Below are 25,825 nucleotides of genomic sequence, written 5' to 3'. Positions count from 1 at the left end.
CTAAAGAAATGGACAGTCACTTTACTGTTTGATTCGTTCTAACTATATTTGTCTGTTAGTTACTAAAGTGATACGTGTAATTAATAATAATAATAATAATAATTGCTTAGACTTACAAAGCGCTTTACAGGTAATGGGGACACCCCTCCACCACCACCAATGTGCAGCATCCACCTGGATGATGCGACGGCAGCCATAGTGTACCAGAACACTCACCACACACCAGCTATCAGACGGGAGGAGAGCAGAGTAATGAAGCCAATTCATAGATGGGGATTATTAGGAGGCCATGATTGGTAAAGGCCAATGGGAAATTTGGCCAGGACACCGTGGTTACACCCTTACTCTTTTTGAGAAACACCCTGAGATTTTTAATGACCTCAGAGTCAGGACCTGGGTTTTACGTCTCATCCGAAGGACGGCACTTATTTACAGTATAGTGTCCCCGTCACTATACTGGGTCATTAGGACCCACATGGACCACAGGGTGAGCGCCCCCTGCTGGCCCCACTAACACCTCTTCCAGCAGCAACCTTAGTTTTTCCCCAGAGGTCTCTCATCCAGGTACTGGCCAGGCTCACACCCACTGAGCTTCAGTGAGCTGCCAGTTGTGAGATGCAGGGTGATATGGCTGCTGGCTATGTATAAGGAATACACTTCCTGTCATTTTCCACTCATCTTCCTTGATTCGTGTTTCAGTGTGGGGTCTGGGGAAGTCTCTTTTGATTCTCCTTTGCCCCAGTCTGGGTGGATCTTGAATATTTTGAATCAGTTCACCTCATAATCTTCTCTGTTCAGAATGAAAAGGTTTAGCTCCTTTGACCCCAGAATGCATTTAGTTTCCCAGAACAAAAATGTAAAGTGATGACAATTTCTACAATTTCTTGATTTGAAGCATAGATGATTGGCCAACAGGGCATCATAAGGGCAGTGTGCTGGCTCTGTGGCTAAGGATCTGGAAGGTTGCTGGTTCGTATCCCGTGGGTGGCAGAGAAATCCTACTCCGGTGGGCCCCTGAGCAAGGCCCTTAACCCCAACTGCTCCAGGGGTGGCTGAGCCAGCGCTCTGACCCCCAGCTTCTCTCCCTGTCTGTGTGTCTCATGGTGAGCAAGTTGGGGAATGTGAAAAGACAAATTCCTAATACAAGAAATTGTATATGGCCAACAAAGTGATCTTATCTTCCTGTTCCATAGCTCTGGGGCCCTGGGTTCAATTTCCAGTGTGCTCTGGCTGGAGTTTGTCATTTCTCCATGTGTTTGTATGGGTTTTCTCTGGGGGCTCTGGTTTCCTTCCACAGTCCACAGACCTACTGGTAGGTTAACTGGGTATTGGGAAAATTGAGGCTGGTGTGATTGTGTGACTTTGACTGAGACACCAGAGGGCTAAACAGTCACAGACCTTTGACAGCTGACAGCTTGATACACAGAGCCCGCCTTTCCAGGTACAGACACTGATCTTAATCGCCCCCTGTCGGTGGTACCAGAATCAAGCTTTAACAGTGATTTAGTACTATTCAATTCACAGCTCTGCAGAGATGCACACAGACACACTGATATTTAACCAGACTGTATAGCAGTGAGCTACTCATTTATTTAATAGTTAAGAAAGTGCATAGTGTAAGCCCTTTATCTCAATATTACAACCAAGTTACAGTGTTAGATAATGCCACAAATGACACTACAGACAGAAAATAAAACATCCACAAATTTGGCATATTTACAATCCCTTCATTTTTAATAAGAACAAAATGAAGATCATGAACCAACTTTTCCCCCCTGTAAAACTAGTCGAGAAATGTTTCTCTCACCTTTCATTAATCTCACTCCATGAAGATCTCAACTGGCAAAATGGTTAAGACTGGAAACTTGCAAACAACAAGCGCAAAGGGTTTCCACCCAGCTGAGAGATAAGGACCTTGGCTGTAATTATTCTAAGTGCTCGAGTAAATTAAGGAAGGGTAAATGTTGTCCAACCATATCCTGCAAGGATAAACATTCGTGATCGGGAACTAAGTACAACATCCCACTCTCTTTTCAGAGCGGGATAACTATCGGCCCAACATGGAACCAACAGAAGTACGTCCTACAAAGTTTATCCTATTGCACTGGTCATCAAAAGTGCTACATAATGCAATGGAGATCATGCAAAAAAATTAAGCTCTACCCAAGGGTGGAAAAGAGTGCAGTGACCAAACATGCCCACTCCATGTCTGGCGCGAGTTTTTAAAGAGACTAAGAACACATGTAACGCTGCTGAAGTACAGAGAGGTGGCTGTGTACTAACGTTCTCAGCGAACCCAAATTCGCACCACCATTTTAGCAAGTGAAAGACTAATGAAAATAGAAATGGCACGTGAATTGAGGGGAGGGGGAAGAGAGGGGGTTTCATGGATTGGCAGATGGGTGGTGCACACCGAGACAATACGCAAACGAAATATATTTGTCCCTCGAGTCACTCTTTAAGAACTAGGGCCTAAGAAAATACATTTGTTTGATTTTGACTTTGGCAAATTTTGTTACTGTTCTTAAGGCTCAATCTGTGAAGACAAAGATGCCAGGCGATAGGCCCTTACAACTTTGACAATAACATAAAAGAAATGACCTGCTTGAGTTATGGGCCTATTTATACACCATAGATAGAGTGGAGACACACAAATCAGAAGGGAATCCAGTAAGTTGCACTCCATAATGACAGCATTATGATCTCCGTTGGGTAACTAACCACTGTTTTTTTTCTGGGAAGTGAAGAGAAGGCACTAAAAAAGCCCGATGTTTCCCCCTCAGTGTCTTTTGAGATGGCAGTGGAGGCTCTGCGCCGGTCACACTGTGCTTTGTACTGAGATCTTCCTGTCAGAAGGATTTAGTACCCACAACACCTCAGACTCTCTTCCCCACAGCTGTGTCTCTTAGGGAGGAGCAGGTCTGAAAACAGAACGGCTGCTAAAATATGGCTAAAAAAAAAAAGAAGCGTGCCGCAGGAAGATCAGAATTTGACTTGGAGGCAAGCTGAATAAACATCTCCCTCCTTCAATTCCATCATCAGATATGGATATTAGAGCCCCCTGACAACACATATGCTTTGGGTTTTTAACAGGAGCTTTATCGTTAGCACCCGAGTACAGCCATTTATTCACAAAAAAAGACCTTAAGAAGAAATTCTGTAATTATATTATATGGGTTTATTAAAGCCTCAAGGAAGTCTTTCTTCTAAGCACATCCAGAGCTGGTAGGGGCTGTGGGGGCAGGGTGTTTACATGCCTGTGATTTGTAGTGACAGGTCTGTACTGGGAGACTTGGCAAGTTATTCAGTAACTGAACTGTGAGCAATGTAAGCCTGCTCACAGCTAAATGTAAATCAGCACATTTTTCTTTTGGTGTTGGTGGGGTTACACACTCCTGTTACAGTTTCTTAAAGTATTTTTTTCTGTAAGTGAACTCCAGTGAGTTTTCACAAAATTTAACTGAAAATGGCACTGTCCTCCCTACTTCTTCCTCCAAGTCTGGCACTTAAACTGGCAATGTGAGTGTCTGGTAGAAATCAGGATTATAATACAAAGGAGGCAAAATAAAGAGGAATGTTGAGATATTGGTGCAGACTCACATGAGACCTAAAACTGGCAACACAACCAAACAAATTTGGTGGTACTACAGTGAGGAAGTACTGGATACATTTCTTAGTTTCCATGCCTCTTTCTATATCTCAGCTTTCCAATTTCTACATTTTGATTTGACAAAATAATGGGCAAAAACACGTTGGACATTGCCTTGCCGAGTTTCAAACGGGTTGACGGGGGGGGGCTCAACACACCAAAATGAAGGGGCACCTGCCCTCACGCCGTCCAATCAAATATCCTCACCCCCCCTGCCCAACTGCCAACCCCCCCAGTTATCACGGCCCTCTGCAGGTGTGCCGGCCCGAAAGAGGGAAGGAGAGGCGAGAAAATGGCCGGCTGAGGACAGGACTAGGATGAGAAAAGAAACAAAACACCAAATGGGCCCGATGGAGACGAAAACATTCCCAAGGCTCGTCCAGGTCACAGTAGCTGGTTTGGTCGTAGGAATCCTTGGCTGCCGAAACCCGCTCCGAGGCAGGTCTAATCCACAGGGGGCGCCGGGGGTTCTCGGCCGTGGTTCTGGAGAAACAAAGCCGCCGTCAACCGGTGAGGTCAGTCTACAGCCGTGCCACACTCTCCTATAAAACCTTGCTGCAAAACCCATCCGTAGAAAGACATTTCTAGGAGGCTTGAACCTGCTTTTTTTTGTGTGTAAAAAGACATTTCACAACCTACTAAAAATGTAAAAGAGGAGGAGTTCTAGTGTTTCAGAAAAGGCCAGAGATGGAAATTTCAGCGCACGCATTTTCTTAGGAAGGACAGGGACCTCATGGAGCTGGAGGGATTTTCGTTCTTTTGGGTTTAACTGAGGGCACCCCGATGGCACAGTGGTTAGCACTGCTGCCTCACAGTGATGGGGTCCTGGGTTTTAATTCAACTGGGGTGCATGGAGCTTGTTCTCTCTGTGTTCATGGGGGGATCTAGTATCCTCCCCACAGTCCAAAATCATAGTGGTAGGTTAACTGGCTGCTGGGAAAACTGGCCCTGTTGTGAATGCACATCCGTGTTCGTGTTAATGTACCCTGTGATGGACTGGCACCCCATCCAGAGTGTAACCCTGAACTGGAAGAAGCCTTTGGAAAATGGATGGATGGTTCCAACGTTTATATTGTGTCTAAATATATTGTCCAAAAACAACAGATTTTATTTATATCATGTATACATGCATTTGCAATAAATAATTTATTAGAAAAAGTTATCATAAATGTGGCACTGCATATCAGTGTGTAATCAGTAGGGGACCAGAGTTTTGGCAATGATCCGATTCTCTTTAGACATGTTGGTGACCGCCTTGCTCGGGCAGGCCGGGAGTACAGTGTTCCAAAGCAAAGCAGCCAAAAAAGTCAGTTATCAATTGTCCAAATTACAGATCTTTGAGGAGTTGTGGTTTTCTGGGAGGCTGTGACTCTGCAGAAGCTGGCAAGAGAAGCACTCCTCCATGGGAATACTGGGACACCGGTATAAAAGGTGAAGCCACACTCTGACATAACTATAGATGTGCAACAATGATGGCGGCTTCGTAGTCAAGTGACTCATAAGACAGCTGTTGCCCACCTAGTCAGATATTCTCCAGAGGACAGTCACCACCCCCGGGCATGAACTCTTCACCCCACTGCCCTCAGGCAGGAGATACAAGAGCATACGGACACTCACCACCAGATTCCTCAATAGCTTCTACCCACAAGCGGTGCAGTTGGCGAACACACTTGGCCATGCCCCTCGGACCACACCTACACCATCTACCTCACTGTAATGTAATTATTGCACATCTGGAGTCATGGTTTATGTGTCTGCATTGTTTACATCGGAACTGTTTAGTTGTATTTTGCCTACCGTTTGCTTGTTTATTGTCTAAATGCGCTGCCTCCACTTTGTGTTAATGTTGGGTTTTTTTAACAAATCGAGAGACTTTCTGCAAGTTAGAATTCCATTGTACCAGTACATGTACCGGTTACATATGGCAATAAAGTTCAAGCTTAGCTTCAACTGCCCTCTCTCTTACATTGTGTGGACCAGGAGGTTTGCCTGCGGCCCCAGGCCCCCTCATGCTGGCTGGCCTCAGGAGAAACAGTACCAGGGCAATCACAACCCAGGCCATCATGATCATGGGCACCGTCAGGTCACCACTGCTCGATGGACTGGGTCCCGGCACTGTGGAAAGAAAAAGGTCAATCGGCAAACTTTAATCAGAACTCTTCACGAGACCTGTACGTTTCTCTCATCGGGCGTGAAGCACGGTTTCTAAATGTTTAGAGAAAGACGTGGAAGTCGGAAATCCAAGTGAATGCCTAGAACGTACCACTGAAATGAAAATCTGCACTGTTGTGAAATTTATTTCTAAGCGCTGACTTATAGACTTATGCCTATAGTACCCAGTCCACTAAATCTTCATCACCTGCTCCTGCTGTATCAAAGTCCTAGTTTCACCTCACTCACACCGCGTCGAGAATCAAGCACCAGCTCTCACACTCTCTGGTACTTTGGGCTCGCAGCACACATCTGATGTGGAGGACCAGTCAATCGCTCTTTCGGGAAAGCGAGTACTGTACCTCACCATCAGCTTTCCTCTGCAGGTTGGGTTCTAGCTATCTGGCCATGATGATAAGAATTCAAGACTGGTTTGCCCAAATTATTTAAATGGGAAAGGATCCTCAAATTCTTAGGTTTGGTTAGATGATAATGAAAGAATGATCATACATACTTTCTTGCAGGCATTCCGTGTCTGTGCAGTAGGACTGGGACTGTCTTAGCTAGAAATGGATGAAAAACAAAAGGAAATTGTGTGAGAAGATGGACAAACTGCATGGACATTTTTTTTGCAAAAAACTTATAAAAAGCATCATTGGAAATCACAAGGTCTGCATCTTTAATTGAAGAACTGTACCATTTGGAAACCATCAGGGTTATAAAAGGATCATTTTGACAAAGACAATATAAGTCTTTAAAATAAGCATTAGGAATGCAGGGGAAAAAAAAATCACATAGGATTATACTGAATCATGCTCCTTTTGGACATTTTTTTGGAAGCAGACAGCACAAGAAATGATATTGTTTTACTGCAACGTAATACCAACATCCTAATCTTCTTCATTTAGTTTTCAAGGCAGCTTAGACACTTGGTGACCGCCATCTCTGTCTCAGAAGTGTGGCGGTCACCATTTCCAAGTGGTGACATAGAAACATTAGTTGGCATCTTGCGAGAAACAAATGCTGAGCTCTACAGTCCAGCCTCCACCAGTTTGAACCAGGGCTACAGTTTTAGCCCCCAGGGATTCAGCAGGCAGCAGTGTACAGGCCCTGAGATGCACAGCTTCCTTCTTCGGTCTTCCATCAGCACGCTCTGCAACCTGCTAGTCTCCTCTGCTCTCGGGAGGCTCTCAGGAAGAGCTGTGTCGCCTGCAGACGGAGCCAAGCTTTAGGAGTGAAAAGCAATGCCCACTGCCCACTTCACAGACGAGCCCTCGTCTGTTCTGCGGCAGAGCAGATTGGAATACAGAAACTGAGATTGCGATTCCAAACTTGAGGAGGCAGTTAAGAAAAAGGACTGGCGACTCCGCATGTGGAAAACCAACAAAAAAGCAAACTGGAGAAAAGAGACCCTCTTTTTCTGAAACGCGCTGTTACTTGTGTGGTAAAGGAGGATTTTAAAAAATGTAGCACTGGAAGTTTCTGAATGGTGGTTCACGCTCACCACACACCAGCTAGCAGTGGGGAGGAGAGCAGAGCGATGAAGCCAGTTCATAGATGGGGATTATCAGGAGGCCATGATTGGTAAAGGCCAGCGGGAAATTTGCCAAGGACCCCAGAGTTCAAATGCCTACTGTTTTCTAGAAACGCCCTGGGATTTTTTATTGACTATGGCGAGTCAAGTCCTCACTTCTACATCTCATCTGAAGGATGGCGCTTTTTTACAATATAGTGTCCCCATCCCTTTACTGGGGCATTAGGAGCTGTACAGACTGCAGGGTAAGCACCCCTGCTGGCCCCACTAACACCTCTTCATTAGCCAATCTTATTCCATGGGAGCTCTGGTGAGCAGATAGCAGTACTGGACACTTACTTAATTGTTAGAACTAAGATAAACAAAAAAGATAACCAGATGATCAACCCAGCCTTATAATTTCCCAAATATTTCACACAAATGAGCTTCATGACAACACGGTTCTTCAGGTCTGGCAGTATTTATAGTTCTCTCTACAACAACACCTGCTTTAGTCCCGGGGGAAGAATTACAGGGACTTAACCAACTCCTTAGCTGAATAAGCTCATTTAATATAAAGGGTGGAATTAAAAACCAGAAAACCCTGTGGCCTTGGACTGGAGATGAAAAACGATAATGCATCTTTCCTGCCTACAACTCAACTACTGCTTTTTATTCCTTTCCGAAGCCAAGCTTCTAAAGTCGAGAAAAGAGTGTTGATGCACCTGGTTATCGCTTCATTGAAGAGAAACACCACTGCTGTCCAAACCTTGTTCTGCAGGATACATTCAAAAGCGTAATCTCATTAATTTCAGCCCACAAACGGGTGGAGGCACCTGCTATAACAGGATAGAGCCACGTGAATTTGTGTCCCAGAGCTCGCAGGTTCACTATAGAGTCCCCTGCTCTGCTCAGTGCTGCCACCTGCTGGTTCTGGGCTTCCATGAACACAACAAGACTGGCTGTGTTAACAGGCGGCTCCATTAGGAACATCCATCCAGCACCAGACACACAACAGACCACTTGTGACGCACCAGCTTTACCTGAAAGAAGTGAACGAGCCTTTTATTCCATTTACAAAAACGTCCTCCTCGATAAAGGAACTGAGGATTTTCCAGTGAAACATTATAAAAATGCGAGAAAAAAAAGAACTAGGGGTATTCAGATTCTCGCTTTCACAGTGCTGTGCTTCAGAAATCACCCCTTCTCCTTTCCTACAAGAGCAGCTTGTAGATACACTCAACAATAGTGGTTTTTGCAATTTCCAGGACTTACCATCACATCAGCTACAGACAGTGCTGCAGGTTTCTGTGCTATATTTTGACAAATGTCTGTCAAAGCCCATGTGTACAACACTGTTTTCACTCATAAATGCAAAAAATGTTTGTTTATACAGGTGGTGGTACTAGCCAAAGAGTAAATGAAAGCAGAATAAGCATGATTCACATATTTATTAATCTGTACTTCTGTGTAAAAATAACACTATAGTGTTATATAGGAAGGAATAATGTAATAAAATAATTTGTGCCAAAAGGGCATTCAGTCAGTCAAAACAGACAGTCAACACAAGAATTCACCCCTTCCAATGTCGTCTCATCTTCCCCGAATTGCAAATAATGTATTCTCTTTGAGTGAATACTACTGAATGCTCAAATTAAACACCTCAATGGGGAAAAAATACACATTTAATCAAAAACTGCACTGGTCTTGGAGACTGCATGGATGGCTGCAATTGAGAGGTCAAGAGCATTTAGGGGTTTGATTTTCTTTAACATCTTACAGTGATACTTGGATACATGCAGAAAATCGCTGTACTACGTTAATAATTTGGTTAATTGTGGAAAGAAACTTGATCATTTAGGCAGCTTCATTTCAATGCTTAACAAGGGATTTAAATATTGCCCTGTTGTTGTGTTCATAATTTAGAATTAATGTTTATGTGGACACGGTGCTACATTTTAATTATTCCCTTCCATCAGATTCTGAAGAACCATACAGATAATCATGATGACTTAGCTGGATGACTTGTCTGTAGTCTCAATCATGTGATCAGGGATTTGTTTTAGATAAGGATAGCCGTGTCAGAATATTACTACTTACACATAGTATGTCCAATATAATAAGACATACATATACTTGTACTCTTGTTTGGTTTCACAAATGACTGCAGCATGTTTAGTTAAGAGGGCATTGCTTTGATGGGGTAGATTGTATCACAGCAAATAGTTATGTTAAATATCACATTTGTTTAGTTTGACATGTACAAATGGTAATGAAAAAAGCCAAACCTTTGACCAAAATGTTAAGCCACCTGTTCTTAGACCACTACCTCGTAGGACGGAATATTTGAAAGGCTTGGGGGTGTGCAGGCCGAACGTGCAACCTTGAAGCCGAGCACACTAACTAGCGTGAGAAAGACGTACTAACGAGAACCACACGAGAGACGCAGGAAAGGAAAAATAAAAGAAGTGTAACTGGGAGGCAGAGGACAGAATGCGCTTGACTGGGCTCCTGAGATGAACAGTAAAAACACCTGTTAGGAGGAACAGCCTTTTGCTAAATTAACACGCTTTTGCGATGCAATAAAAGGGAAGAATGGTTTGTGTGCGCTTGCAGACCTGGTCGCTATGCCACCTCCCTTCCTGCAGATCGAATAAGGCTGCCTCTGTTGAACTCCCTCGCTCAAGTTCTCGGATTCCTAGTTTGGAGCAGGCAGATTTGCTCAAACAATGAGCTGGCAGCTAGCTGGTGTGGGATGTCGATTTGAGGGGCTGTGCTGTGGCTTCCTCTTCCCAGCAGCACTTTCTTTTGTGTCCTGTCCCTGTGGCGGAGGACCAGCGGAAATGTTTCTTTGATTCAGGGCAGGCAGGTGTCCCGCGCGTGGCCAGTGGAAATGAGCCGACGTGGTGGGAGACCATGCCAAACATCACAATTTAAGCAAATCACCCCACGATTCTCAGGACCAGCCTAATCTACGGGAAGTTAAGAACAACTAGGCAATATTAAAGAATGGGGAGATACATCTGTTGAGTATCAGAAAGGAGCGTATTTGTGGTAAGAATTTCAGCAATTCAGAGTCTATACTAGGGCGCAAGGCAGATCTACATGCTGGGCCGGATGCCTGTCAATCACAGAGCGCTTGTACACTTGTAGAGATATTTACCCTAACCGCCTTGTTTCTGGGAGGTGGAACCTGGAGACAACCCCCCATCAAGAACATGGGGAATTACAGAAATTAAAAAAAATGATTTGAAGTAGACCAAAGTAACCAGTTAGGCGCTGCATGTTTTCAGCACAAAAAATGTATTCATAGTTTACTGGGTGTGCCGATTGTAAGGTCCCAGCACTGGAAAGTACCAACTCCATTCATGACAAAAGAGGATGTCAGTGCCCATCAGGGTTTCTTACCGTGCTGTACAGACAGCACATCCTATACAGGCTGGATAAGGACACAGGTGACTCACATAATGTGCAAACTCTTGCTCCGTGGAAAACAAATGCTGGTTAGTGGGGAGTGCCTACACCACTTCAGAGCCACCCCTGCTTGTCTCTATCGAGAAGTGCTGTGCACACAAAGGTTTATAGCCATATCCTTCAGAAACATTACTGCAAAGTCAACCAATTAGATCCCCACACATCTATACGGCATACCGGCTAACTACGTAAACATCTGTTTGCCAACGTAACTGAACAGCTGCTGCTTTCACACACAATGAGTCAACGGCGTCTAACATCAGCTCGTGGATCCCGGATCCCAGAGGCCACAAATGCTCTGGGTGTCCGTTTTAGCCTAATGCTTTTGTTTCAAATTCCAGGTTAGCTTGCACTCTTCCGAACTTCCAGCTTGTCGCAGTCTGGCCTGAAGCCGGTGAAGGGTTTCCGAACAGGAGGGCAAATTCTCCGCTGGCCCAGGTGAAGCACAGTGCTCAAACCTTAAACAGCTCCTCACTCTCATGCAGGTAAGTTAAACGCACTGGTTAAAGGATTCCAAAAAGAAGAGGTCGAGACTGAAGTACAGTACCACAGGAACAGCTACACTAAGGTTCAATTAACTCATCCTATCAAAGATTGTCTTCAACATTTTATTTACTCCACCCACTGACACAACCATCACCAATGCTACTAGAACTTCCTGAAGATGACTTTTTTAAACTTCTGGTGCCGTTTTTAACACATTCAACGAGGCATCGACCGGACGGATGGGTTTTTGGATGCTACTGTTCAGGATCTAGAGGGGAAATGCTAACGGGAGAATGATCGAGACTGTCAGGAATGGTGAAATGTTTAATCCACGGTTGAAACGGCTGTTTCTGTTTCCTCCGAGTCCTCCTAATTCTGTATGTACTGTCAATGGCGAGCAGCCTGGCCAAGAGTACTGCAGCTCTATGGCCTTGCAGTTGTTCCTCATACTGGAACCAGACAACCGCACCCTAGTGGAACAGGCACCACAGGGAGAGCTACTCTACAGAGGTGAAAAGGGGAAGAATGGCCCTCCCTCAAACCCTCAGACACCTCTCGCAATTAACAGGAAGCACCTGTGACGACTCCACGCCGGTGCTCGGCCAGCCCCACTAAAGAACCCACTTCCGGCATCACACGAGTCGAGTGAAAGGGGAAGGTGTTAAAAGGTATTTTGAGGTAAAAAAAAAAAAAAGAACCAGAATCTGATTAAGCAAGAGGGTCACAAGCCCGCAGGTATTTATTTCAACAAAGACCTTAACCAGAACCAGCCTCATTATAGGCTTAACTGGAGCGGTTTAGAATTTTGCCAGCTCTTCAGATGCACAAAAAATAACTACCATCACTTGTGACACTAAAAAGAATATTCGTTATTCTTGGATCCCTTGGCATAACAAAAGATACCCAATACTGAAACTTGACTATGTCACAGGACCCCAAAGCGACTCCCCGTCTAGGGGTCAGAAAACAGATTTAAGAGATGAACTGTTACCCTTACCCTGTAATGACGGTGAGGCGTATGACACCCATATAATGAAGGAGACAGCCACCCGCTGTGTCATAAATATACTTGACAATGGGAACTAGCACAGACCAGTCCAGAAGCTGCGAGTGTGAGCTTGTTAAACCACTGCTCTCAGAAGACGTCTGAAGTCAGGAGGCTGAAAACTCCCAAGACCTCTCCTTCCTACAGACACCTTTGAAATACAAAATCTGATATTTACAACAGCCGTATCTAACAGTCCCACGTACCACATCGATCAGCTTTGAAAGATGGTAGTGAAGAAATGTTTTTTATATATATATACCAAACCTTTCCAGAAACCCATTTCATTAAATAAACATAATACACCGACTAAGCCCGGTATCAAAACACCGACAGTTAAGAACCTTAAACAGGAAACTGGTGGGAAGGCAAACCAGTAAATCTTTGATCCCTAGAGATTTATTCATTTTTTCCTTTGCGAGATTTTGTTTCTTTTTCTCTCTTCCACACATAATGGAGGTTCTGGCTACTGCGATGTACTGTCCTGATTAACAATATGCTGCACAGGGCTCTATTCCAAACAAAAATTGAAGTGAATTGGAATAACATCCTTCTGCCTACTGGAAGCCAGAAGGATTTACTTCTGCTGTAAACACTCTCATTCACAAGGAACTCCTGCCTGCTGTGGTGGAGACTTAACTGCCCAGTTAATTACTCCAGTTACAGCTTTCACACGCACTTCCAGGCTCCTATATGCAACACGTTTCACTATTTTGTCAAGTGTAATAAATATAGTTTGTTGTATTAACCCTATTTGGCAGCAATGTCTCTTCTACACGTACAGAAAATTCGCCCACCCTGGTGAGGAATACCTAAGACATGCGGGTGAATTGATTTAATGAAGATTCCTAGTGCGAATACCTTTGACAACAAGAGCTCACAGCTCAGGTCTTTCCCTGCACCAAGGTTTAGCACTGAGAGTCAGGATTGTGAGAGTGTCCTTATTCCTCAGGGTTGAGAATGCAGTATAGAGGGACAGATAGGGCTGTGGACTCCAGACTGGAGTGCCCTGGGTCCGAATTCCAGCTGCAATAGTGTGGTTTTCACTCAAATTGCTCCACAAAACGTCCTAACTCAGAGATCCTGGAGGGCTGGTGTGGTTCTAAGTTTTCAGCTTGTAAAGATGTGAATCCACACGATTTTGGCTTAACTGGACCAGTTAAACTGCTTCTCCCAGCTCTTCAGGTGCTGCTGCTTTAAACAGACATGAATAACCTACAAATGGGGACTTTTGGTGACAAATGATGATTAATGGCGACCTATGTCCTAACCTATACATAGATCACCATTGCAAACACGGAGAAATGTACTGCTACAGATACTCATACAGTAAATCCCCAGAAGGAAGGGTCAGTGAAGGAAGATCAGCCATACCAGGTTGATGAGTCTTCTCATGGCATGCTCATGGGAACAGATGCACTCACAGGGGTCAAATCCTCCTTCTGCCATGGCTCCAGAATCGCTCCTAGAAAAGAAGGAAAACAACTGCTTCAGTTACCCAAGATCAGAAACAGGTAACAGGTCTGGAATTCGATTTTGACTTTGTTCTTTGAGGTTTTACAAGCTCTGGAATTCGATTTTGACTTTGCTCTTTGAGGCTTTTGGTCTTCAAATACCTAAAGCAAGAAAGATAGGTTTCATTGTGGAGGTCACACGCAGCTCCATTCTACATTTGGGCGGTGCAGTGGCTCTGTGGCTAAGGATCTGCGCTTGTGGCTGGAAGGTTTCCGGTTTGTATCCTGCTGCTGGCAGAGGAATCCTACTCCGTTGGTGCCCCAAGCAAGGCCCTTAGCCCCAAGTGCTCCAGGGGCGCCATATAAATGGCTGACCCTGCGCTCTGACCCCAAGCTTCTCTCCCTGTCTGTGTGTCTCATGGAGAGCAAGTTGGGGTATGCAAAAAGACAAAGTCCTAATGCAAGAAATTGTATATGGCCAATAAAGTTAAGTGATCATTTAATTTTTTGCATAAGAGAAAATAATTAACAACAGCTTTATGCAGAACCTTTCAGTACAGTATTTTGTAATCAATCCCTTTGTTTAGGCAACTGCATACCCTAAGCACGATTCCTATTGTCAGATGGGTTCCTATAAACTATAGTTTACAATTTATAGATACTATATATAATATAAATTAAATTATAGTGTCTTGAGGATCACTTGAGTATATTCTGAATTATTTATATTAGTGCATGAACTGCATTGCAGACTTTGTTTTTTAGGTACTAAGGCTTACTTTTATAAAGTCATTTGTGCAAGGATCTACAGGCAAAGTAGGAAAGCAAAACATTTTAGAAAATAAAGCTTGCAACTACAGACCCTTGTTGCTAACAAGAGCTGATATCACTTAACACAAGAATTTACATATTTGGTTAAATATTCATTCTATCCCAGGTAACAAAATGCATCTCACTAATACCTGTTCATTTCCACAGATTTCATCACCGTTTCATTATATTGTGTAAGTTAGTTCTATAGTACTATTTTTGTCACCTTTGTTTCCATGCTTTCTGGTGCTTTTATGAATTGTTTTCCTAACCTTTTTTTGGTTTAAAAAATAAGGATTCTTCTTCCTCTGTACTTTTTTTAAGCACAGAAACAAAACCAAAGCTTTTAATGTTCCCTGTTTCAGAATGATGCAGCTTTTAATAGTTTCACTGGTGTGATGGGAAGGAAGAGTGATAACGATCCAATGATCTTTTTTACTTTTCAAAGTAAACAGTTTTAATCCTGAAACTGTCATGACCGCATTTCACTGTAGTCTCATTTCAGAGAGAAAGGTTTTTTTTAAGTTCTTCCCCCTCCACAGTGTTAAGCCATAACAACAAAGCTGATTAAGCTAAACACTTTTTAATGGAATGTTTAGAACTGCAGGAACTGAAGCCCAGTGGTGGACTTATTGTCAATTAGCCTCTACACAATTATTTGTAATGCATTAAAACAGGACAGTGAATAAATATAACTGAATAATCTGTGGGAAAAAAAAGGATGTAAAGCATATGCACAACTTTTATAACATGCTGCCAAATGCTATAAAAAAAGCGAAAACAGATACAGTAGGAAGCATTTGAATGGTACACGCGAGTTCTCCAATCCCCAAAACATGCAAAAACAAATGAAAGTACCAATATGTGCCTCTCAGCATTGCTGGACACTTGATCAAGTCTCTCCACACGCACAATCCAGTGAAAAGTCAGCTGAGAGAGCTGATGTGCCTTCAGACAAATTATCAGGCACATCCCTGTCCAGCCCCCAACAAGATCAGCCGATGAAAAGCCACCAGACGAATTCAGTTTTCTGTTCCGCGTTTTAACATTAATCAACATCTGATGCTCAGTCTCAAAGAACAAATTCATCTGAAGAGTGTTTCTGGAGCTAGCAATTTACACACAGTAACCAAAGGTCCTCATCACAGAGCAACTGTAACAGGGCTCAGGGCACTGGGCAAGCCACAGAAGTAATGTCACCCCTCTCAGATTTGTGGACAGTGAAACAGAAGCAGTCTTTTGGTTTGGTGGAGCTATCTGTTGTATAGGGAGTGCTGCTGTGTGCAGGGTTGAAGCCTGTGAGCAACCAGGATCGAATCCAGGCAGGGAGAGGTGCCGTCATAACACAGACTGAAAGAATACTTGTAGCACAGGTGCCTGATTGATCCGCAAAGAAAAATGGCAGAAGTCAAAGGAAAAGAGCTTTGTGAGGTGAGGACACAGACGCGGAGGGGCATATGACCTGCACTCTGCTGCTGATTGGCTTCCTTCCATTAAGGTGAGCTTTAAGGAAAACAGTAAGTGGGGTAGTCGGGAAGAGACAGAGGAAGGTACTGTACAATCGGAACTAAAACACCGAATCGCAAGTATCTGCAAAGAGACGGCAGGATTTGCTACCCTCTGGAGAAAAGCTAGTTAAAGATAATGAAGCCCCTCTCCAGTGGTGAGGCACAGACCAATGGGCCTAAAGTTTCTCGTTGCTGGGGCTCCATCACACTCCCAGGCTGAGGGCCTGTTTACTTTGAGAGCTAGCAAAGGACCGAAACTTCTGACACTCTACTGCCGTTCAGATACAGATTCAGATTCAGTCTCTCGCCAGGAAAACAACACCCTCAGGACAGAAACTGCATTTATGAGGGTGGGAACAGATTCCAGCCATATAGCAAGGAATGAAATCATTTCTTATAAGGAAAAAATACTATTGTTATCCAATCTGCCCTGAGCTCCACGTTTAGCACAAGCTACCCACAGCACAGCAGATGAATTAGATGGATTGCCTGGCAAATTAGTGGAATAGGCAGTCATGGCCCAAGTAGGAAACTGTACACACAATCTTAAAGAGCCAGTAAAATGAGAGGGGGAGGGGATACACACTGTAAGTGGGGGGGGGAGGGGGGCGGGGGAGAAAGTGACCCCATAAAGAACAGAAAACAAAAAAGAAACAGTGAGAGAAAAATCTGAAGAGGAGGAAGCCACCAGATTGTGAATACTTTCCTGAAGACCCCAGGGAGTGTTTCCAGTTTGAAGAAGTACGTGGTATCTATTACTCAGCAGATGGGTGAGCAGGGCATTTCACGCGCAGCTGAAGAAAATTACATGCCTTGGCAGGGACGCTGTGAAGAACAGAGACTCTAAATCATACGTTGGCTAAACAGCAAAACACAGCAGGTGTCTGGATGCAAGGTGGAGATACGGGATGGCAGCAGCCTTTCTAGGTATACAGCTTTACACATGGGTTCTTGAGGTACTTATTCTTGACATTTATTAGTTTGAACGCCTAGCTCTTTGTCCAAAAAGCTAATAAACAAATCTTAAATTTGACCAAATACAACACACACATGCTTTTCAGTATATAATATTTCTAAAGTGTTTATTACTTTACTTTTAATATTGATCGCTTTCATAAAGGAAATGGAAGGTCAGGCAAGTGATTTAAGAGCAGCACACAAAACACCCTAAAGTAACAGAAAAATATTCAAATAAATGTGACAAACTGCAAACAGTCCAGATTCAGTGCCACGATCTCTCAGTGTAACCATCTTTACTATAATGCTGCTCATTCTCTATTTCTTTCAGGTACACAAACCTTCTCTAAAGCTGTCGAATGGACGATGGCGCTTCTAATATTTGCAACAGCGCACATATTTGTTACAGGAACCCATCCGTCTGTTTTCTAACCACTTTACACAATACAGCGTCCTGGGAGAGCCAGAGCCTACCCCAGCAAGCAACAGGCATAAGGCTGGACCCATCCTGGACGGGACACCAATCCATTGCAGGGCAGACACAAAGACACAAACATACACATTCAATCTCCAGGGCCAATTTTCCCAGAAGCCAACTCAGATCACCTGGCAGAAACCCACAGGCACACGGGGAGAACATACAAACTCCAAGCAGATAGCACCCCAGGAATTGAACCCAGAGCTCCAGTGTGGCAAGGCAGCGATGCTAACTGTAAATGTTATTTACTTGTGTAACATATGACCAGCCATTAACCTGTTCAGACCATGGAGAAGAGACTAGAGTGACAGGCAAACAGTATGTTGGAGTGCCCATCTTCTTTCCTCAGAGGGACTCAGGATTGAATACGAACCCCAAAAATATCGGAGCTGTGCTTCAACTACCTGGCCTGCCCAGGCCCTTCAAAATGCTCCCTATTGAGACCATACTGAAAAACTAGAGCATTCCAGTTAATAATAATGGACACATTATCTTGACTGCATTACAAAGAGCTTTTCAGCAGTTTCAAGTTTAACTGTTGTCTGGGAACGTTAGCCATTTCTCCTAAACAAAAGCTACAATATTACAGAGCAGTGGGAGACAAGGCCTCATTTCCGCCACAGCTCAGCTGCACCCCATGCCTGACTGGCTCAGTTTCCCCGAACCTGTCTTTCACTCAGCCAACTCTTTTCGGAGAAACTTTCTCTTCTCTCTTGGCAGTTTTGACAAGAGACAATAAAAACTGAAACTCACCTCCAAACCAAATAAGTCTTAAGACTCTGCCTTTAGAATAACGCCATTTTGATCAGCGGGTGAGCGCTATGAACATCTTACTCTGTTTCAGTCAGTATTACTGAATGTTCATATATTTCACTGCTCCCCGCTGGTTTCACTGCATGAACAAAGCTCAGCCTGAGCCATCTCTCTTCCAGGACATTCTCTTCAAAACAAGAAATGCATTACGTGCCTCAGAATTTGTCCAAATTAATTTCTCCTTTGAAACAACTTTCAGTGGGATTTTATACTGCATTTCAAAAGCGGTATAAAATCTTGATTTGCACCATGTCATTAAAACAGAAACAACGTGAAGGGACCTTGAGTGAGTAGAAGGGTCACCTGCAAACTAACGCCCTACTTTTTTTCCCTTCAGTTAAAATGTGTTTGATTATAACTGTGGGGCTGTGCATGAACTCTGTGGCTGGATACGGGAAAAATGAATCTTCCAGCACCCAATAGTTAATTGCCTTCCTATGAGAATTATTTTTTAAAGAAAGGTGGGGGCGCGACTTCTGTATAACTGCTTTTTTGTCCATGCAGGACAAAGCAATTCAATGAGGTTAAGATCATTGCACTCTGTTGTAAACCGTAAAGGAACAGTACTGTGAGGTGGGGAAAAAAAACTTGGGTCATCGACTGACGTTTAGTTGATGATCCAGAACAAAAATCATTTTATCTCATATTTTTGCAGCATTTTTCCCCAATAGTCCTACAGGGTTAAAAAAATATCCTTGTTCAGCTACAGCTAAGAAAATGTAGGCACACATTTATGTTTGCCCAGACCACTCGGCTCAGGAAACCAAGAAAAACAGTGCAACTGAGGTAGAATACTTCACATTTTACCCGAAAACCCAAGCTGTGATGCCTACATCGGCCTTTTGGGATTTCAACAGCACTGAACTCCCCAGCGGTTTTGTTGCACAAAAAAAGTGATTTTCCTGTTGACATGTTTCTTATCCAATTGGTCTTGTTCTTCAAATTGTTTACTAACCCACTGAAAAGAGGCCACTTAGCTTTCTGCTTAAAGCTCGTGGAGCCTGAAGGGCTTTTTAAAACGACATCCAGTACATGAGGACATTAATAGACTTCAGTAATCGAGGGCTAAGATGAAGTGAGACCCTCAGCTACAATGTCAAGACTTGGAGAAAGGTAAGGGTTACCAGCCTTTTTTGACCGCAGTGTCCAGTTATGATTTTGAGGATGTTCATGATTTTTTTGGTACTGGAAATTTTGTCCATTAACAAATGCAACATGTCCATTTCATTAAACATAAACATGAAAGCTCTGGACCAGAGACTTCAAAGGAGTTTCCAATATTGTTCTGGAGAGTACATATCCAGTAAACCATAAAGGGCATCTGATATTACAGATGTGTAAGGACTAGGAACAATTCAAAACCAACACATTATCCAAACAATTGAATTATTTTCCTTGAAGACTGAAACCTTAACGTTGGTTCCAAATGATCTCAACTACTGAACGTGCTGCCTAACCCACCACCATTAGATAGTTCCACATCTTTAGTAATTTATGATTTAATGGTAACCTCTAAAACTAGCTGGATTGGCTCATGTTTGGACATGCTTCAGATCGGAGGTCCCCAGTTCTGGTCCTGGAAGGCTGGTATCTGTACTATACTGGTTTTGAGCTCCGCTGGGATCTGGAGTAGGTCAGTCATTATCGTCTTGATTGGATCAGGTGTAATGCATTTTCCTGGTTCTGCCGCTGCTTTAAAGAAAACCTGATGAGATACTGGAGATCCAAAACCAGGATTGGACAACGCCGACTTCAACAGTTCAAAGACCAATGAAAAATAAAAACTAAATCTACTGTATACATACTCTTCAAATCATAACCGCACAGTATTTGTATCATTTTAAACAATCCACTTAAGTGTAAATGACCACGTAAAAAATAATCTGAACCCAACTCTTGATTTTTAGTGAAGGCTGCATAGTTTACTGACGCTAAACGTATTATTTAGAATACAATTGCGCAATTCTACATCGAGTTAATATATTTGTTTTTTGCCAAAGATAGTATTTTTCGTTGGTTAACAAAACAGATGCACTAAGCTTCGTAGCACGGCCTCGAAAACAAACAGAACTTTAAACTTTACATTTTGGACGGCTCATTATGGGAACCGGCGTCTGAAGTATTTTCGTGGTAAAAAGCCAATCTGCTGATAATTATCTCTGCAATGGTTAAGCACAACTTTGTTCGCAATCAATCTTAAAACTACGGATTCCTAACTAAAAATCACGATTAACGCGTGTTTCTTAGCTTTGATGAATGCGTTTACAAAGGTAAACAAGCACAGCTCTATGCGCATGCATAGTCTGGAAGTACGAACACAAAACCATTCCTCACTCTCCAGTAAAATAGAAGCCCGGCTTTTGCAACAATGTGTTGTTTGTGTATCTGCATTCCTGACATCGGATACAAACTCGTTCCAGGAACTCCAATGAACCCGGACGGATTAAGGGGGGAGAGAGAAAAAAACAAAACAGAAACATACCCGAGGAAAAACTGACAACTTACGAAAAACGACGAGTGACGCCCGAGACTACGAAGGGTGGGTGAGTCGTTAAAATTAGCAGACAATCCACTTTTTCTTCCCAGCACCGGCGATCCCCAAACCAGGAAAGGACCCAGCTGCTGCTGCTGTTGCACACCCCGCAGCTGCAGTCTTGTTTGGATACAATCGTCCACGTCACTCCTGTAACGCGAGAGATCCGGGTTTCACGCAAGACGCCTCCTCGCAGGCGGCCGCCTACAGCCGCGTCGGGCTGCGCTGCGCGGCCAGGCGGATCTGTTCATGAAAATAGTGGGAAAAGCCCCGACAGTAACCCAAGCGTCCGGTCTGCGTATTTTTAGCTGTCTGTTGACCTGCAAGTGGCGTCTCGCACGGCCTCGTAACGCTGAGCATAGCCGCTGATGCGTAGATTAAAGATCCGTTGGTCCTACAGATACAGATGTGCAGGCGCTGGAGGCTTGGGTGGCGCTGAGGGATGCAAATATTTGCTCTCCTTCTCACAGGGTGCTTTTATTCAAATAAAGTATCTTAAAAAGGTGGAATTTTTTTAAAAAAAACCCACACGTAACAGTTAAGTTCTTTTACGTGTCTTGCTGATACGAGGACGAAACGTGTAAAGAAAAATCGCGGAGGCTGAATTATTACAGAGCATTGCGGATCGGCACGTATTGGGCCACTGAGACCTGCAGTACCAGTACTGCTACTTTGTGATCAATCCTTTTTACATTTTCTTGTAGCGTGTTATTATGAAGAATATGGTAATGACGCTTACCAATCACTTAATATCGAAATTCTAACAAAGCTTCATTCATTGTGTTTTTTTTTTCAAATTGTTCCAAGTATGACGATGAACTTGACAGAAGACATTGTCACATGCTTCATCTTTCCGGAATTGCTTTGCATACTTGTGAGGAAACACCTTTCTGAGCAGGTGCTTTTGTTTTTAAATTTTGACAAACGAAAATGAGGACAGAGGAACAGAGACAGTAGTCGTAGCGACCCCCCGCCCCCCCCGGAGGTATTTAGTTAAAATCTGACTGAGACCTTGCAAATTAATTATTGGCTGGAGTTTTCAATCTGGATTACTTAAAATTCCTCATGACCAGAGGGTTCTCAGGCAACCATTTTAAAAGTACAGTAGCGTCTGTACATCCTCCGGATGAGACGTAAAACCGAGGTCCTGACTCTCTGTGGTCATTAAAAATCCCAGAGCGTTTCTCGAAAAGAGTAGGGATGTAACCCCGGCGTCCTGGCCAAATTTCCCATTGGCCCTTACCAATCATGGCCTCGTAATAATCCCCCTCTGTGAATTGGCTTCATTACTCGGCTCTCCTCCCCACTGATAGCTGGTGTGTGGTGAGCGTTCTGGCGCACTATGGCTGCCGTCGCATCATCCAGGTGGATGTTGCACATTGGTGGTGGTGGAGGGGATCCCCATTACCTGTAAAGCGCTTTGAGTGGAGTGTCCAGAAAAACACTATATAAGTTTAAGCAATTATTATTATTATTATTATTATTATTATTATAAATAGAGAGAAGACAGGAAGACGTATGAATGTATGACACTGAAAAGCAAAATAAAAACAAAGTGGATAATTTGGGAAATCTGAATAAAAAACATAAGTTTAATGCAGCGATCTTTCATTGGTCAAGACCTCTGTGAGTCACCTCTGCGGGGATAATAAAATAAGATCCATCAAGCCATTCTTTTGCAGGATTTTAGCTCATGCAGCCTTTTTATTATTTATTGCAGGTCACATACAATTGAGAAGCTGGTGTGGCACAGGTCCATAGCCCCTTCGGGCTTATTAGTCAAAGAGAAGAAGGTTGGACAGTGAAAAGGAACACTTTTTCTCTTGCCAGCATTGTCCTAGTGTTTAAAGTCTTGTTTTTGGCTGGGCTTCTCCATGATCTTCAAGTTGTTGCAAGTTCTGCTCAGGGCCGTGTCCCAGCCAGCTGTGACATAAGAGATCACTTTGATGGCCAAATACATTTTCTTATATTATGAATTTGTCTTTTCACATACCTCAGCTTGAACATACTGTACCTCTTCATGCGACACACAGACAGGGAGAGAAGCTTGGGGTCAGAGCACAGAGTCAGCCATTTATGTAGGTTTAAGATAAGATTTTTATTTATTATTATTCCCCTGAGGGACATTTTTTATTTAAGCTCTTTTTCTCCACTTGACTTGCTTTTTCCATAATTTTTGGTTTTCCTGACCTGTCATTCCAGAGAAAAGTATGGCATGTTATTTTCTGTGCTTCCTCACCGAATGAACTTGCATGCACATCTCCATTCACCCTAAACAACTAGGGAAGGGGGGGATGAAATTCAATAGAGCTGGTATCCCAATATGTAATCTCCTGTCACAGTCTGAGGAACTAAGAGAAAGTTTCAATACAATATTATATCATTGTCCGGAATGTGTGTTAATGTTTACTAATTGATATTGCTTGGCAGCAGGGCATTTCAAAAGTCACACCAATAAAGTTATTTGAATGTGACATTAACAAAATAAGAGTATAGTATTTACAGCTGAAACTCCAGAGCTGTTAGGTGGATGGTTTCACTCTCACCACAGGTGCAACAGCTGTATATAAGTATATGTATGTATGTATAAGTTAATTTGAAGTAGAAAAATTTGATGCCCATTGTATTGTCTAAACAGGGGTGATGCAACTTTCCTAAGCTGCAATCTGGTTTTTAAAATACAGACTAAGCAACAGGGACTTAAATGGTAGTAACTGTTTTAAAGAGAAAATAATATAAAACACAAAAACAGGTGTATATGGACTCGAGCCACTTTCCAAACGAGTCACTTTGTCAAAGTTTGGGTTTTCAAGGTGTACTTTGAAATTCTTTGTGAATATTACAGAGTTGACTCAGATGAAGCAAGGTGAATTCAGGGGCCAAGATGGTGTTGTGAGAAATCAACATTTGTTCTTTTCACATTTAGTATGGAGCTATAATGTACATGTAAATATGGAGGCATTACTGCTGACTTGGCTTCTGTGAGATAACCATGAGATCGTTAACAAGCCTTTTTCTTCTGCAATGAGGAAGTATGCCTGCAGTTCAGACTGCAGCTTTCGCTTAAAACATGACCTGCATAGACCCACACATGCAAATAAGTGCCGGCTTTGCATAGGAGACTAGTTTCCCCGACTCTATGTTTAAAAAAAAAGCTGATTTTGATTCTGGAATTTAAACTTTTAAATTCCAAAATAATTCTCAAAGGAATTGCTCTTCCGTGTTTTTTTTTTTTTGAGCCGTTAAGGAGACACAACAGCAAATCCTTTTTTTCGTGAGTAACAGAAACAATCTAAAGAGCGGAACTTTTGGGGTCTCCCCAAAGCCCCTGTGGACATATTCTTGGGCCTCCTCCTCGTAATCATGATCTTTTCAACTTTACATTCAATCAAAGGAGTTTAGTGTGGGTCCAATGCAGCACTCAAATGATATCATTGCCATCTGACCAGACATACTCTTTATTAAGTGTAATAATTCGGGCTCTGACAGGGAATGTCAGCATCCAAAGCGAAGCTCTCACACAAAACCTTAGGAACAAAACAGAAAGATGTTAGCTTTTTCTGTAACATTGTTAAATAATGATCATTGTTTGCATGTCGCTTTTGTGAATCATATCTTGTGTGCAGCGTGGAGACTATTCTGGATTCCTCTGTGATTAACTTTGGATTGGGCCGTACTTGTGTAGCATTGTTAAAGGGTTTGAACTTCAGGGCTATTCTGTCACATTCTGTATGCTCATATGAAATTTTCAGGATACAATAAATAAATATGGCGCTCGGGGTTGTATTATTGGCAACTGTCTTCTCGGTGGTTCTCTCTTACTTGCCCTGCTGTACTCTTTGTTATCCATTTTGTGTTGTGTATCAGTACTGCACAAGGTCAAAAGGTCAGTGCTTCACTGATGGACTGCTGAATATGCTGCACCACTAATCTCTAGCCCATTGTTACTTCCTGGAGGCCTAGATTTCAGAGAGATGTTTTGGGGAGTAGTTTGGAGTGGTTATTCGGAGTGGTAAAAACAGCAATCTAGAATTGTTCTATGTAGACCTAATGAGACATGAATTAAGTCTGAGGTAGTTAGCAGTATTTCTGTTTTTTTTTTATCCAGTCATAAACGTTATTCAGTTATAGTATTGGAACTCTTCTTAGGTACTTAATTGAACCACGGTTCTGACAAATATGAGTCACATTGATTATGTTTTTGCTTTATGACACTTTAAAACTGGATCTTGTCACATGTCAGAAGCTAAGCAAGACTTGGCCTCGTCAGTAAAAGGAAAATTAGATGGCTGACAGAACTTGTTTTGGTACATCAGTAGGTGGCACTCTTCCCTATTAGATGAGAGGGCAAGGTGCTGTAAAGATCGAAATCTTTCAAATGAGACTTTTCATAGGCCCCTCTGTACTTGTCACATTAACATTTCGTACAGCACTTTTTTACAACTAAAATGGTCCCGCGTTCCTCCGTTTGTAGTACATATTGCCACACACTCGGTTAATCATTCGGCAAAAATATCGTTCACTGAATTTCATGTTCGTGTATGTAGTGGGTGGAAACGTAGATAAAATGTAAATAAAATACAAATATAAAAAGCACAAAATTAAATATGTGCAAAAGATGGGCCCTATCTCGAACATCACACCTGGAAGGAAAAAAACAAATCGATTACAAAAATAAGCTAAGCAGGTTATGCTCCAGCACCTATTTCAGTTGAGTAGTGACATTATTATAATAAAACGCCTAGCTTTGACTGTGTAGCCCCGGAATGGGAAAACGCCATTAAGCAGAGCTCCTCTCCTCGGAATCCGTAAAAACATGACACATATTACATCTCAGAATACCTAGCATATCCCTGAAGGAAGTTGTTTTATTCCAGTTTGTAACATATTGTTCTTTTGGCACAGTGCGCAGACTCCGCGGATCGCCATTTGTGTGCGGGTAGGGGGGGGGGGT

The 25,825-nt window shown here is 42.9% G+C and overlaps 1 protein-coding gene and 1 long non-coding RNA gene across 3 annotated transcripts; one reads left to right on the top strand and one right to left on the bottom strand.

Annotated features, from left to right (window-relative positions):
- Positions 1-1,555: 1,555 nt before the first annotated feature.
- Positions 1,556-21,109, bottom strand: smim14 (small integral membrane protein 14). Of its 2 annotated transcripts, none has more exons than XM_069191737.1 (5): positions 20,821-21,109; positions 13,693-13,783; positions 6,315-6,363; positions 5,616-5,764; positions 1,556-4,132 (listed from the first exon to the last, which is right to left on the bottom strand). In XM_069191737.1, exons 2-5 carry the CDS (start codon positions 13,765-13,767, stop codon positions 4,094-4,096), a joined length of 312 nt encoding a protein of 103 aa, XP_069047838.1. In that variant the 5' UTR covers positions 13,768-13,783; positions 20,821-21,109; the 3' UTR covers positions 1,556-4,093. The 2 variants fall into 2 exon arrangements, with proteins under 2 accessions (XP_069047838.1, XP_069047837.1); XM_069191736.1 differs by having other exon boundaries at positions 20,844-21,103.
- On the top strand, positions 19,346-20,811 carry LOC138240499 (uncharacterized). The gene is made up of 2 exons (XR_011189974.1): positions 19,346-19,451; positions 20,759-20,811. It is a non-coding gene; the product is annotated as an uncharacterized lncRNA (long non-coding RNA).
- Positions 21,110-25,825: the final 4,716 nt, after the last annotated feature.

This window comes from Lepisosteus oculatus, chromosome 1, assembly GCF_040954835.1.
Source record: "Lepisosteus oculatus isolate fLepOcu1 chromosome 1, fLepOcu1.hap2, whole genome shotgun sequence".
Taxonomy (NCBI): Eukaryota; Metazoa; Chordata; class Actinopteri; order Semionotiformes; family Lepisosteidae; genus Lepisosteus; species Lepisosteus oculatus.
This window is presented reverse-complemented; position numbering and strand designations above follow the sequence as displayed.

What these genes read in the sequence shown, in the direction of transcription:
- smim14 (XM_069191737.1), bottom strand. Translation starts at nt 13,767, where the DNA reads ATGGCAGAAGGAGGATTTGACCCCTGTGAGTGCATCTGTTCCCATGAG. An exon ending in TGAGAAGACTCATCAACCTG is followed by an intron (nt 6,364 to 13,692) that starts GTATGGCTGATC and finishes ATCCATTTCTAG; the next exon opens with CTAAGACAGTCCCAGTCCTA. An exon ending in AACCTCCTGGTCCACACAAT is followed by an intron (nt 4,133 to 5,615) that starts GTAAGAGAGAGG and finishes TTGTTTCTCCAG; the next exon opens with AACCACGGCCGAGAACCCCC.